The sequence below is a fragment of the Leucoraja erinacea genome, chromosome 10 (assembly GCF_028641065.1).
Source record: "Leucoraja erinacea ecotype New England chromosome 10, Leri_hhj_1, whole genome shotgun sequence".
NCBI classification, from domain to species: Eukaryota; Metazoa; Chordata; class Chondrichthyes; order Rajiformes; family Rajidae; genus Leucoraja; species Leucoraja erinaceus.
The window spans coordinates 29,301,266-29,313,773 of record NC_073386.1 but is presented as its reverse complement, the minus strand read 5'-3'; the positions used below and the strand labels follow the sequence as shown (position 1 = coordinate 29,313,773).

Here is a 12,508-nt window from a genome sequence, read left to right as displayed (position 1 = left end):
AAAAAGGAGGGCAGAAACACTGCAGGCTTGCGTGTGCAGTGGGGAAAGGTGCTGTGTACAATTACACCCTCTATTGACAAAAGCTGGTATTATTTGGCAAGGATCCTCACTCTTTTAATTAATTCAGAGACTGGAAGTAATAAAAAGTTTACACTTTATTTTGAGTTCTTGTCCATTTAAATCGTAAATGCAATTTTAAAAGAAAGCCCTCAGCGAATATTGTATTCTCTGTTTCTCTTTTAGTTTTTGAGAGTTCACTACTGCAGACGCATTTTTAAAGATCTGTGGCTGGCCACATTTGTTAGGGAAATATATGTTGTGTCAAATATAGATATTTTTTTTAAGCTGCACTAAAATAAGTACTTGTACCTCCAAAGATTTGAAGTATGTTAACCATGAGACAATAAATGTTCAAGTACTTCATTGTTTATTGGCTGTAATCACATTATTGAAAAAAATATAGATTACTTTTCATACAATGAAATATGAAATTTCGGACAATCCAGAACTAATCTTTTTCACTATAACAGTACTTTTATATCAATTAACAAAGCAGCTTAAACAGCAGGTTTGAATACCAATTTTCCAAGCATACATACTAAATACCAGCCATCTGTGGTTGTGCTGAAGCTGCAGTATTCCCTTCACATTGATCAGCTAATTGATGTTGAGTTGCATTAAGGTCTGTGGACTCGTGCTGGTTTTGAATAAAGAACCTTATACTTTCAAGCTTAACCCTTTCCAGCACATGGTGATGTAGTGGCAATGTTACTAGAGTTGAGACGAGACCTACAAAGTACCTGCTGTAGAATTTCGCTTTTTTTTAAAAGGAAAAACTGATATTAAGTCGGCCAAGTCTGGACAGTCATCCACAGCCTGTATTTAAGATAGCCAGTCATCCTTATACAGCTTGGCCTTTGGGTGAATCCAGCCCCACACCTAATTGGTTGAATTTGAACCGTTCTCTGAAGTAACCAGTAAACTCCACCAGTAAATTCCCTGGGTTAGTGCAGATGGGTGAGAAATGGGAGCCTTGAATAGGCGGGTTGAGGGGGGAGGCAGCTCAATTACTTTTGTTCTACAAATTTTTGCAGGCTAAATCATTGTTTGTATTTATTTCTGAATCAAAGATTAAAGGTAAGGATGTTAATGAACAGTTGGTGGGTAGGTATACCCCGGAGTAATTGCCAGATGCAGTCACTGGTGACATGATTGGGAAGGCTGGAGCTTTTTCCTCAGGAAAAGCAAAGGCAAGAAAGAGATGTGATGAAGGGTGTTAATTTTGAAGAGGTTCACATGTCGGATGTGCAAAGACTGAGTCTGCTTACTGATACAGCTGTAGCAAGGAGAAATAAACATAAGATAACCAAAAGCAGATCCAAGTAAGAAAACCGTGAAGGAAGTTGTTTGGACTTTGTTGGGGATGTGGGACTTACTGCTATGCGGTAGTTCGAAAGGGAGAGCATTGATGCATTAGAGAGAGGCTCAGTACATGAGCCAATGTGTGAGAAATGGAGGGAAGCGAGAGCAGAGACACAGGGAATTGTAGATGCTGAAATCTTGAGACAAAGACAAAGTGCTGGCGGGTCAGGGAGTATCTGTGGAGGGAAGGCATAAACACTGTCCCAGTCTGGTTCCTTCTTCAACTCAGTTTGGGAGAAGTAATTAATTGGAGGGGGGAGGGGGCTTGATTGGGGCATTAACACTGGTATAGATCAGTTGGGCTCTATTTAAATAAATATTGCTCTCTCATTCTTCCCTTTAAAATGGACAGTCTCGGGTTTTCCCACTACCTACATCTTACCCATTTGCTAAACGTATTTATATCCCCCTGCAGATTCTTCATATCCTCCACACATCCTGCTAACACAACAATCTTTCTATTATCATGTCATTCAGCTAAAATTTCCGTGTCCCTTTTATCTAAATTATGAATACAACTTGTAAATAGTTTAGACTTGTGTGGTACCTCATTGGTATTATTGCCAAACTTTTATCCTGACTGTTAGCTACTTGCCTCACACCATTGCTCTGTGCAGTAGCCTTTTATGACCCTTTAATGAATGACTTCCTGAAAATCAAAAAACCTTTATCTACTTGTTCCCCTTTATCTACACTGTTACCTCCTCAAAGAACTCAACCATAATTTTCCATTTATAAAACCAGGTTAACTTGTATAATTTTCAAACTGTTCTAATCTCACAAACAATGGGTTCTCGAATTTTCCCAATGCCAATGTTAGCCCAACTGCCCTATAGTATTCTGCTTTGTGTCTCCCTCCTTTCTTGAATAGTGGCATTATTTTCGTGGTTTTCCAATACTCTAGGACCTCTCCTGAATCTAAGAAATTCAGCTCATACACCATCTATGCAAAGATTTCTTAGAAGAGACTGGAATGCAGACCAGTTCTGGGTTTTTTTTTATTCTTTAGGTCCATACATTTAGCTAGGACATTTCATTTCAGTGAAAGGAATTGTTTCCAGGTTCTTCCTCCCTTTAGCTTCGTGATTATCTTTTATTCATTTTTTTTTACTGTCTTGTGTCATGGAGGTTGATGCAAAATAAAAGTTTAGAATCTCTATAATTTCACTATTTCCCATTATTGATCCTCTGTCTTAGGCTCGATATGACCAACATTCACATTATCTTCCCTCTTTTTATATCACCGTAGAAACTCTTATGCCTCTCCATCAAATTTTGGACTTGGTTCGGCAAATCTTGATTCCCTGCAGTAGACTGAGTACTGGGCATCTAAAACTTACATTCAAGGACCTCGTCCAGAATTTAATACAATTTAGATTTCAGGTGATTTGTCCATTAAAAAAATGCATGTACTTTAATTGAAATTCAGATTATTCTTCTTGCTATTTACAAATCTTCACCTTGATTAGAAGAAGCCCTGGTGTCACAATGATAGTGAGACATCAGCATCATAGCAAAATGATGTTTTGTAGTGTACTTTTGAATTCAATAAAAGTTACTTCTAGGTCATTTCCATTTAGAATCAATGCCTGTTTGCCACAAAAATAAAAGCCACAATAAGAATTTTATGAGCAACAAACATATCATGCACGACAAGAAATACCTTAATTTCTTTCAGGAACTAAACTGACTCCATTCTAATGACCCATGTTCAACTATTAGTCCTTCATGGAATACAATTAAAAATAATTTAATATGCACTCAAAAACTGTGCTTGACAGCCTCTTAGGATAGAAAATGTATAAAAAGATGAAATGAAGAATTCATGCATCGTAATGGCAGAATCCATTGATGGAGGTGCACAAATATACGGTCATACAATATAAATATATGTATGGTCCTTTAAGCCTTTTCATCTGTTCAATAATATCATGGCTGATCTGATTGTAATCTTAACACATTACTACAGTAACCTTGCACCTCCTTCATGATCAATTATCCAGTTAAATCAGCCTCAGAAATATTCAGAGTCTGCCTCCACTGACCTTTGAGGGAGTGTTCCAAAGAACCATGACCTTTTAGGAGAAAATAACAAGCCTCCTCTTTTTTAAATATGTGTCACCCTATTTTAAACAGTAGCCTCTATTTATAAGATGAGATCTCCTTTTCACATCCACATCATTGAATCTTTGCATGTTATGTGTTTCAATCAAGTCCCCTCGTACTCTTTTAAAAACTCCAGTAGATACAAGCCTAGCCCATTCAATCTTGCCTCATAAAGCAACTTGCACATTACAGTCTAGGAAACCCTCTATGAACTTACTTATATATTTCCATAACTAAGGAGACCAGTACTGTACAGAGTACCAGAGTTTTAATGCCCTATATAACTGATTTTATATTTATTTCCATAGCAATGAACAACAATAATATTCTGTTAGCTTTCCAAATTATCAGTTTTTATGGGGAGAAGGTAGGAGAATGGGATTAAGAGATTTCAAGATTTCAAGGTCAGTTTATTGTCACATGTACCAATTAATGTACAGTGAAATTCGAATTACCATTCAGCCATACAAAAAAAAGCAACAAGTCACACAACTACATACAAATTAACATAAACATCCACCACAGCGGAGTCCCCACATTCCTCACTGCGATGGAAGGCAATAAACCTTCTTCCTCTTTTACTTACCCGCGTTCGGGGCAGTTGAACCATCTGCAGTCGGGGAGATCAAGCTCCTTGATGTTAAGTCCGCAGGCTCCTGCGGTTGGAGCTCCAAGGTTGACGCCTGGCAAAGGGATCGCGAGCTCCACGATGGTAAGTTTTCAGGCTCCTGCGGTGGATCTCCCGAAGTTGGTCTCCAGCAAAGGCCACCGACTCCTCGATGTTAGGCCACAGTGTGGACGGAGATATGAGATGGAAAAAAATCGCATCTCCGTCGAGGTATGAGATTAGAAAAAAATTCCCTTCACCCCCACATAAAATAAGCTAAAGAACACTAAAACATACATTTAACACATACAAACAAACAACAAAAGAAGGAAGGGAATGACAGACTGTTGGCGGTAAAGATAGATCAGCCATGTTTGAATGCCGGAGTATATTTGATGTTCCGAATGGCCGAATTTTGCTACTATCACCTATGAACACTTATTTGTTACGTCTGCTTAATATCCTTTTGCAAATCATGCACTGGCCACCCAATTCTCTCTGTACCTTTGAAATAAATGGAAACATTCAGTTAGTCGGGCTGCGGCTGTGGAAAGAGAAATGGATTTCATATTTCAGGTTGACCTGAAATTATTCACCCTGAAACATTATCTCCATTTCTCTTTCCACTGATGCCCGACCAGCTGAGCATTTGTATCATTTACTTTTAATTAATGATATCTAGCATTTACATTTAAAATAAATCCTTCTGTGCCTCTAAAATCTGTAATCTCTCACCATTTAGATGGTAGACTTTACTTTTTCCCCAAAATGGAGAGCTCACATTTTCCCATTTGTCAGAGCTGTGTCGTATCATAATCTGTCTTTAATACTTTTATGGCTTCTTAGGCACCCTTTACAACTGACCTTCCTACCTATAGTATCTTTGTGTCGTTAGAAAATTTAGCAATCATACCATAGTCATTTGTATAAATTGCCTATTCCTATTCTAGTGCTACCTTGATGAATTATTCTTTGCATTATATATGATTAACGTTGTAAAACTGTAACATAAATGGAAACACTTAAAGCTGAATCTTGATTGTTGCTCTTTCTGGAATGGTACTTTTGTGAAAGAAAATAGTTTTGAAGGAAATTTAAAGCTTAAATAATATAGCTATTATGTATCCATTTAGCTAGCATCTAAAAGAGAAAGCTAAGTTAATAATTGAAGTTTGAACCATCAGGAATATATTTGCTGTTAGGCACTGACCTGCTACAAGAACTGGAAAGGGCACATGATTATAGATATTCTTCTCCGCTTACAGCCTTTCTTTTAGGATCTTGGATAAAGGACAACTAAAGTACAATGTCAAAGCTTTTGCTTCTGCAGAGTGAAGAGAGATGTCATTGTGAACAAAATCAATATTCTATTCATATTTCATCCTCTCCGATTCAGCTGCTGAAGAAATTGACTGTGATATTAAGAAAAACTAAGAAATAAGAAGCTACCTTTGTTGCATTGCATTTGATTGATTCCCATTTAGTCTAACTTTGTGTCTTTGTGTCTTCTCTTCCAGTCCTGGTACCTGGGATAAAGGCTATAGCTTCCCGCCACCCAGCAGACAGACCACCTGACCCCTTCCCAACTCTGTAACATGGGAGCAAGACAACTTCACTTCAAGCTGTGGGGGGAGGGGAGATCAATAGAATTTCAACAGAAAAAAATGACATGAAACAGCACGCCTAAAAGCTGAATGATGAAGACCATAGCAATGGATTTACTTAATAAGAACTGGTCATTCTCGTCATTTTCGTTACCGTGCTATTGATATTTAAGGGTCTGTTACTGAGGTACTGAAATACTTAGGCTCTTAGAAAATTCTGAAGTGGTTTAATGTAGATAGGCATAGCAAGGTAGTCTCTCATACCGGATAGAAATAGTCCGCTATCACTTACCAACTGTGTGATTATCACACAGTTACGTAGAGTCTAACTATTTCAGGCAATCTCCAGCTAGCAGGAGACCCTCAACAGATAAAATATTAGTGAAAGATAATGAAACACGTATTTTGAGGTTCCATAGCTAAATCCTGCAAGATATAAAATACTACAACACCATGGAAATAGCTATAGGGCAGCTTTCTCTGCAACATATCATAAAATACAGCTCTTCTTTTTTTCCAGAAAATTTATTAAACACAAACCAAGCTATATACCGATGCACATTAATTATCATAGCTCCGATAGGCATCCTGAAAGGTATATAAAATTAAAACATCTCACACCAACAAGGTTGAAATGCTGCATTCACACCATTTTTGTTTTTTTGTTTTTCTCCGACAACAATAAGATAAATAGCTAAAAATGAGAAATCCATGCAAACTGGGGAGGATGGTCTGCTTTGATTGAAACTGACAGGAATCAATCAAAAAGGTTTAATTTTTTTGATTAATTGAGTAAAGTGCAATTTCATTGGATAGTTAAATATCTTTGTATGATAGAGATTGTTGAAAATTCTATTTTTGTTTTCCAAGTCCTCCCACCCCAGGACTCTAAACTATCGGGGTAAAATCATAGCCTTGCAAGAAAAAAAGGGGAGCTATTTTTTGCTTTTTTTATTTTTTTTAAAATAAACTTGCATCCCTCAAGTAAACTGAAGGAAGATTTAAAAAAAAATTAAAAAAAAGCTAATGGTGCTTTTACCAGATCATGTAAACTACATTCAAAATTATAGCTACACATTGTTTTAACTAAGCACATAATAGAAAATCGCCACATCGTACTATAAGTAAAGTTCTTTCTAAGTTCAAAGACACAGTACGCAGATTCAAATCTTGATGAGTTTTTCATTGTTCCACCTTGGAACATTCGAATTCAGATCCACATGTTGTATCTAGGAATCTATCCGTATCGATTTAAGTAACTTGTACATGTAAGAAACAAAAAAAACACTGCATTGAAATAGATTTTTGACCAAACAGCAAAGCAAACCCTCAACCATGCTATGAGGCATGCTTTGCCAATATTTAACAAACCATTTTCCCATGGTATACCAACCGTATATATTCTCTGCTTGGCTTGCCGGCCACCCAGACATTTAAAATGCATGATCTAGTGTTAGTGACTAATTTTTATATAGACAATGTAGGAGAAATGTATAGTGCATTAAGACACAAGAAATATAATCCCTATTCCGGGCACTTGCCTTTTGAACTGTACTTGTTGGGCCTAAGAAAAGGGCCTCTACTACTGTCCTATACAATCAGTAAACAGAAAGTCTTGGGAAGACACTTTTGCTCCTCACTTTTTCCCTAATGGAATAAGTTTCTTGATTTGCACGAATTTAATATAAAAAATTCCGCATCAATGTGCCTTGCCCTGGATAGCAATTATACGTGGAATCATTGCACATGTTCCTATAATGTAACAATCCTCTTGGGTCTTTTCCTGGTGTAGCAATCAGAGACACTTTTTAAATGCGACATTGATGTCAGCCATTGTAAAGTTTCGACATGTAGAAAACAAATCAGTTTTTGCCGCAGATAGGATTAGATTTCATTGTCCTTTATGGTCAGTACTTTTGAAATTTGTAGATGCTAGTGTATCAGTATTTTTTGGATGTTGCTACATTTTAATATTATTTGGCGTCTTCCTTTGTTTTCCCAGATATATGAAAAAAATATGCAATACCTGATTTATCATGTAGAAATGCTTAGCAAGTTTTACTTTTAATTTTTTTTAATTTGACCAAAGTTGGTGCTGCTGTTAATGCAGTCTGTTAGATGTTTGTCTTGTAAATTGTAAACGCTGAATGCACAGACAGGAAGGGCTCTCCTTAGAGTTGCAGTAGAACTGTGAAGCACTAAGCTGAACCCTGCTCTAACAAATTTCAGAACAGTTTGTTCACATTTGAGCCTTAAACTTTCATTCAAATCCCAGACCCATATTTTTCTCAGCATAGCAGACTGCAAGGAATTTGCATTCAAGAAAAACAAAAAAATGCCCATTTTATATGCACATTTGAAACTTCCAAGTTTTCAAATTGTTTACTGATTATGTATATTAAAATGATTAAAACAAGTTTCTGGATTTTGATAGGTGTCTTCTAAGTGGTGAGTAAGTGTTCCACAATACCGTATTGTGTGATTGTAATTGTTTGATGTAATTTCTTGTAATCCACATCCTTAGCCTTCCTTTAGCACGTAGCTGGGCATTACATTGACATATGTGCACTATAAAGAGCAGCTTGCAGTGCTTCACAGTGAAGGGAATAGCACGGACAAACTTTTTTTGTAGGGACCTTGTTAAATGCCAAGGTTTATGAGTAGAATTGGTTGTACATACAAAATAATAAGTAAAAAAAATGCACCCTGTTTTTAAAACAGTTTTTAAAAAAAAGCAATAGTTCGGGCAGTTAATTTTTTTAAAATTTATTTTGTTGGTGAGTGTGATTAGTCATGGCTGCAAAGCGAGGAAAGAAAAAAAAAGTTGAGCTGCCCATTCAGCAGAATTGTAATTTGTATGTTGTATAGTTGTATTAATTACACTGATTTAATCTGCCCTATTTTGTAATGCAGGAATTTTTGTAACATTGTTAAAATGAGAAAAAAAATCTGTCAATTTAGCTTAGTGGATCTTCTGATTGTTGGTTATAAGGCAGCATTCGTAGTATTGCTATTCCTCTGGGAACTGGATTTGAGTTATAAACTTTCCTGTTTCCTTTTTTGTATGTATTTAAGTACTTTATTTTTCTTCTTTGATTGGTATGGCATATTCCTATACTTATAAAGTATAGGCTACTGAGAAACCATTATAAATGGACATTACATGCTGTATTTTTGAAGGTATTTGTTGTTTCAAGTCTGAAAGATGCTAAGGGAACCTGAACAAATTTAAAGTTTTAAAAAAAGGAAAAGTTTTTTTAAAAGGTATGGAAAAAAGATAGTATGTAGGTAAAAGGGTAATGGATGAAACAGACTGGGGTCGTAAGTATTATTAAGCTAACTCACTTTCACAGTATCAAGAACACAACAAAATGAGAATTCAGTTTCATTTAGGTATGAACAGCATATCATTCTTTTAATAGAAAGGAGATGTGATTATGTTTTCTTTACTCCCCCACCCAACCATCAGGCTGGGTACAACAAACGTAACCCTTTGATTATTGAATTATCTTTGCACCCTCTTTAGAATGTAACCCTAAGAATGTTGCTGAGGTACAACAAGCAAGCTTAGAGTCTACAGTATCAGGTTAGAAATGTATGTTTCTGTTTTTAGTTACTTTGCAAAACAATAATCATGGGTTTTTGTCTGCCAATAAGTTAGTAGTTCTGATTGACTGACTTCAGAGTCAAAGTTGAACTTAGTCAAATAACAGTACAGAAAGACTAGAAATTGCCTGAAGCTCTAGATCAACTATTCTTCATAAGAAAGGATGGGAGAAGGGATAAAGACCACACACGAATGAAAATTCCTCTGGAAAGCATAGTTTGCAGAATTCAGTCAGCCCACAGTAATATGCAAGTTCCATGACAGGTTCTCTCACCTATTTTCTTCATGCATATTGCAGCTTTGTAGTGGCAGTGTTGATAAAATATATACAAAAAAAAACAGACACACAGCTTGAGACAGTTTTTTTTTCCTTGTAGTGATTTTTTTGAATGTCAAACAATATTACACTTTGAATTGTGTCTCTGGAAATATCTTTGATAGAAGGCCTCCATGGAACAAAATACCATAAGAACATGACTTTGAGATTGGCTTGATAAGGAGAGCTTTAATGGCACCTGGCAGGATTCAGATGCACTAAATTAAAAAGTCTTGTCTTGAGAGTAATGCATGCATCAGCGTTTGACAGTAAAACCCAGCTTTGCAATTGCAAACCAAGGCTGTCCAACAGTTCAGAACTAAGAAAGCCTTTTTAATTAAAAAAAGTTCAAAAAAAGTCTGCAAACAGTACTGAAAATTGCTTTGATGTGTAGCAGGTAACATCGAAGCTATTCCATAGCACTTAATCGTAATGAATACTGTGTCACCAAGTTTATAATTAAATTTACTGTTAAATGCAAATCCATTACATGGTGCTATTACAGGCTGGCAATGAAATGTGACAACTTGGGCTCATTTCACTTGCTTTATTACAGTGTAAATGCATAGCAGTGTTTTCTGCATGAGAACTATGCACAAAATCTATGGTTAACCTTGGTATCTATTGAGTTTACGTCAATCCTTGCCTTTTGTCATTATTATAAATGCCAGCTTTAGATAAAATAAAGAAATAAGAATACCAGCATATTACCTGAAACATTACAAAAAAGTGGTGCCTGTGAAATCTGTATTATATGAATCTTCTGAACTACAATTTTCTACAACTGTCGCCTTCGCTGTCTGTCAGAACCTTCTCCTGATGATTAAGCAAATGTAAAATAACCATACAATATTACTGCATGCTATTCCATAATGCTTATTGAGCTGTATAAATATTACTCAAGTTTATGTTAGTCATTTTTTTTCCTGACTTGGTTCTTGTCAGATAGTTTTAAAGATATTTCACTGAGAACCCATCTGTCTATTTTTTGGGGTGTTTTCAGTTTTTTTTTTTGAGGTAATACATTTACTTTTTTAAAACATTTTCAGTATTACTTTTTTGTTGTTGTTTATTTTGCTTCACCCTAGGGGGTGGGCACAGTTCCAAACTTAGAAACTGTGTACCCAATAAAACTTACCTGACAGTTACCTATAAGTGGCATCGCACGCGATTCAGTTTAATTTTTTTTAATGACGTCTGTGCATTTACCGTCCCATTACTGTGCAGCAGTGCTGTTATGTCCGGGTCAGAAGCTCCTTCCCCAAGAGAAGGACTAAAAAGAACTTCACATTTTTGGGAGCAGGTAGCACTTTAACAGATGGGAGAATGGGTACCTGTGCCCACCCCTACCTTCACACCAGAGCACGTATTTTTAAAACGAGAATTAAAGAAATGGCTGTTTAGTTTCATGCACGGTTGAACATTTACTTTAGATGAATTCAGTAAAAATGTTGTGCCTCTAGTACTGGCAATGATTCTGTTCTCGTGGTCATTTAAAAAAAACGTGTATGTGAAAGTATGTTATTGGTTGAGAAACACTGTGGGCATCAATTCTTACTCAACTAAATCTCTGCAAGTTTTGAGCTGGTGTGGATTAGTTTAACTCTTGTATTCAACCATTAGTGCTACCACCTTCTCACATTACAATACGATTACTGGAAGCAAGTGCTGCATTTCCTATGCAACAAAAAAAGGAAAATAAAATGCTAATGCTACTGTACCCTGTATTCATGACTTATTATTATGGTGTATTTTAGTTACAGTGGAATGCAACATCATACAAAAAAAAGTGGTGAGATGGTGATGGAAATTCCTCTCCAAATATGCAAGGCAGGTAGATAGTAGAGAAGGCCATTGATCAGCCAACAGCCCAAAATAAAATTTCACTCATCTACCTCTGCTTTATACAAACATACTTTTTTTTTTACAAGATTACAGTATTGATGAAATAGTCCCAGCATTGTTTTTGGAGAGCACTTTACTGATTTTTTTTTTAGAATGGTCATTTATTTTCATCATCTCTACTATAATATCAAAACAGCGCCAAATATTTATTTAATGAGAAGTGGTTAAAGATGAGTAGAAAAGACATGATAAGGGACCAAGTCAACATGACACTCCATCTCCCCCATAACCATACCCATTCATTATTACTGAAGTCCCAGTTATACTTTTGACCACGCCTCTCCCACACTATGCTACCTCCACTCCAAATCCAAAGTCCACAGTGCGGTCCTTCACCTCCGCCCATGAATTGACGGTCATCCATTGTCTTTTAGTGCTGATTTTGATTGCAGTCTCCTCTGGCCAGATGTGACATTTTGCTTATAAACAAACACCCGCTACCTCCATCATACAGAGATGTAATGCTGAGGCTCTATAAGGCACTGGTCAGGCTGCATTAGGAGTACTGTGAGCAAATGTGGCCCCCATATCTGAGGAAGGATGTGCTGGCTTTGGAGAGAGTCATAATTACGAGAATTATTCCAGGAATGAGTTGGTTAGCATATGATGAGGGTTTAACAGCACTGGGCCTCTACTCACTGAAGTTTAGAAGATTGAGGGGGGACCTCATTGAAACTAACAGAATAATGAAAGGCATAGATAGAGTAGATGTAGAAAGGATGTTTCCACTGGTGGGAGAGTCAAGGACCACAGGTCATAGCTCAGAATTAAAGGGTGCTCTTTTAGAAAGGAGGTGATGAGGAACTTCTTTAGTCAGAGGGTAGTTAATCTGTGGAACTCATAGCCACAGAGGTCTGTGGAGGCCAAGTCAGAGGATATTTTTAAGGCAGATAGACAAATTCTTGATTAGAACAGGTGTCAAGAGTTATGGGGAGAAGGCA

The 12,508-nt window shown here is 36.6% G+C and overlaps 1 protein-coding gene across 14 annotated transcripts in view; it reads left to right on the top strand.

Moving 5' to 3' along the window:
• Positions 1-11,382, top strand: part of nfia (nuclear factor I/A) — a 678,190-nt gene extending 666,808 nt beyond the window's left edge. For all 14 annotated transcript variants that reach the window (XM_055641846.1, XM_055641838.1, XM_055641840.1 and 11 more), the window contains one exon: positions 5,653-11,382. In XM_055641846.1, coding sequence (XP_055497821.1) covers positions 5,653-5,670 — 18 coding nt within the window. In that variant the 3' untranslated portion in view covers positions 5,671-11,382. The remainder of the gene's footprint in view (positions 1-5,652) is intronic.
• The last annotated feature ends 1,126 nt before the right edge of the window (positions 11,383-12,508 follow it).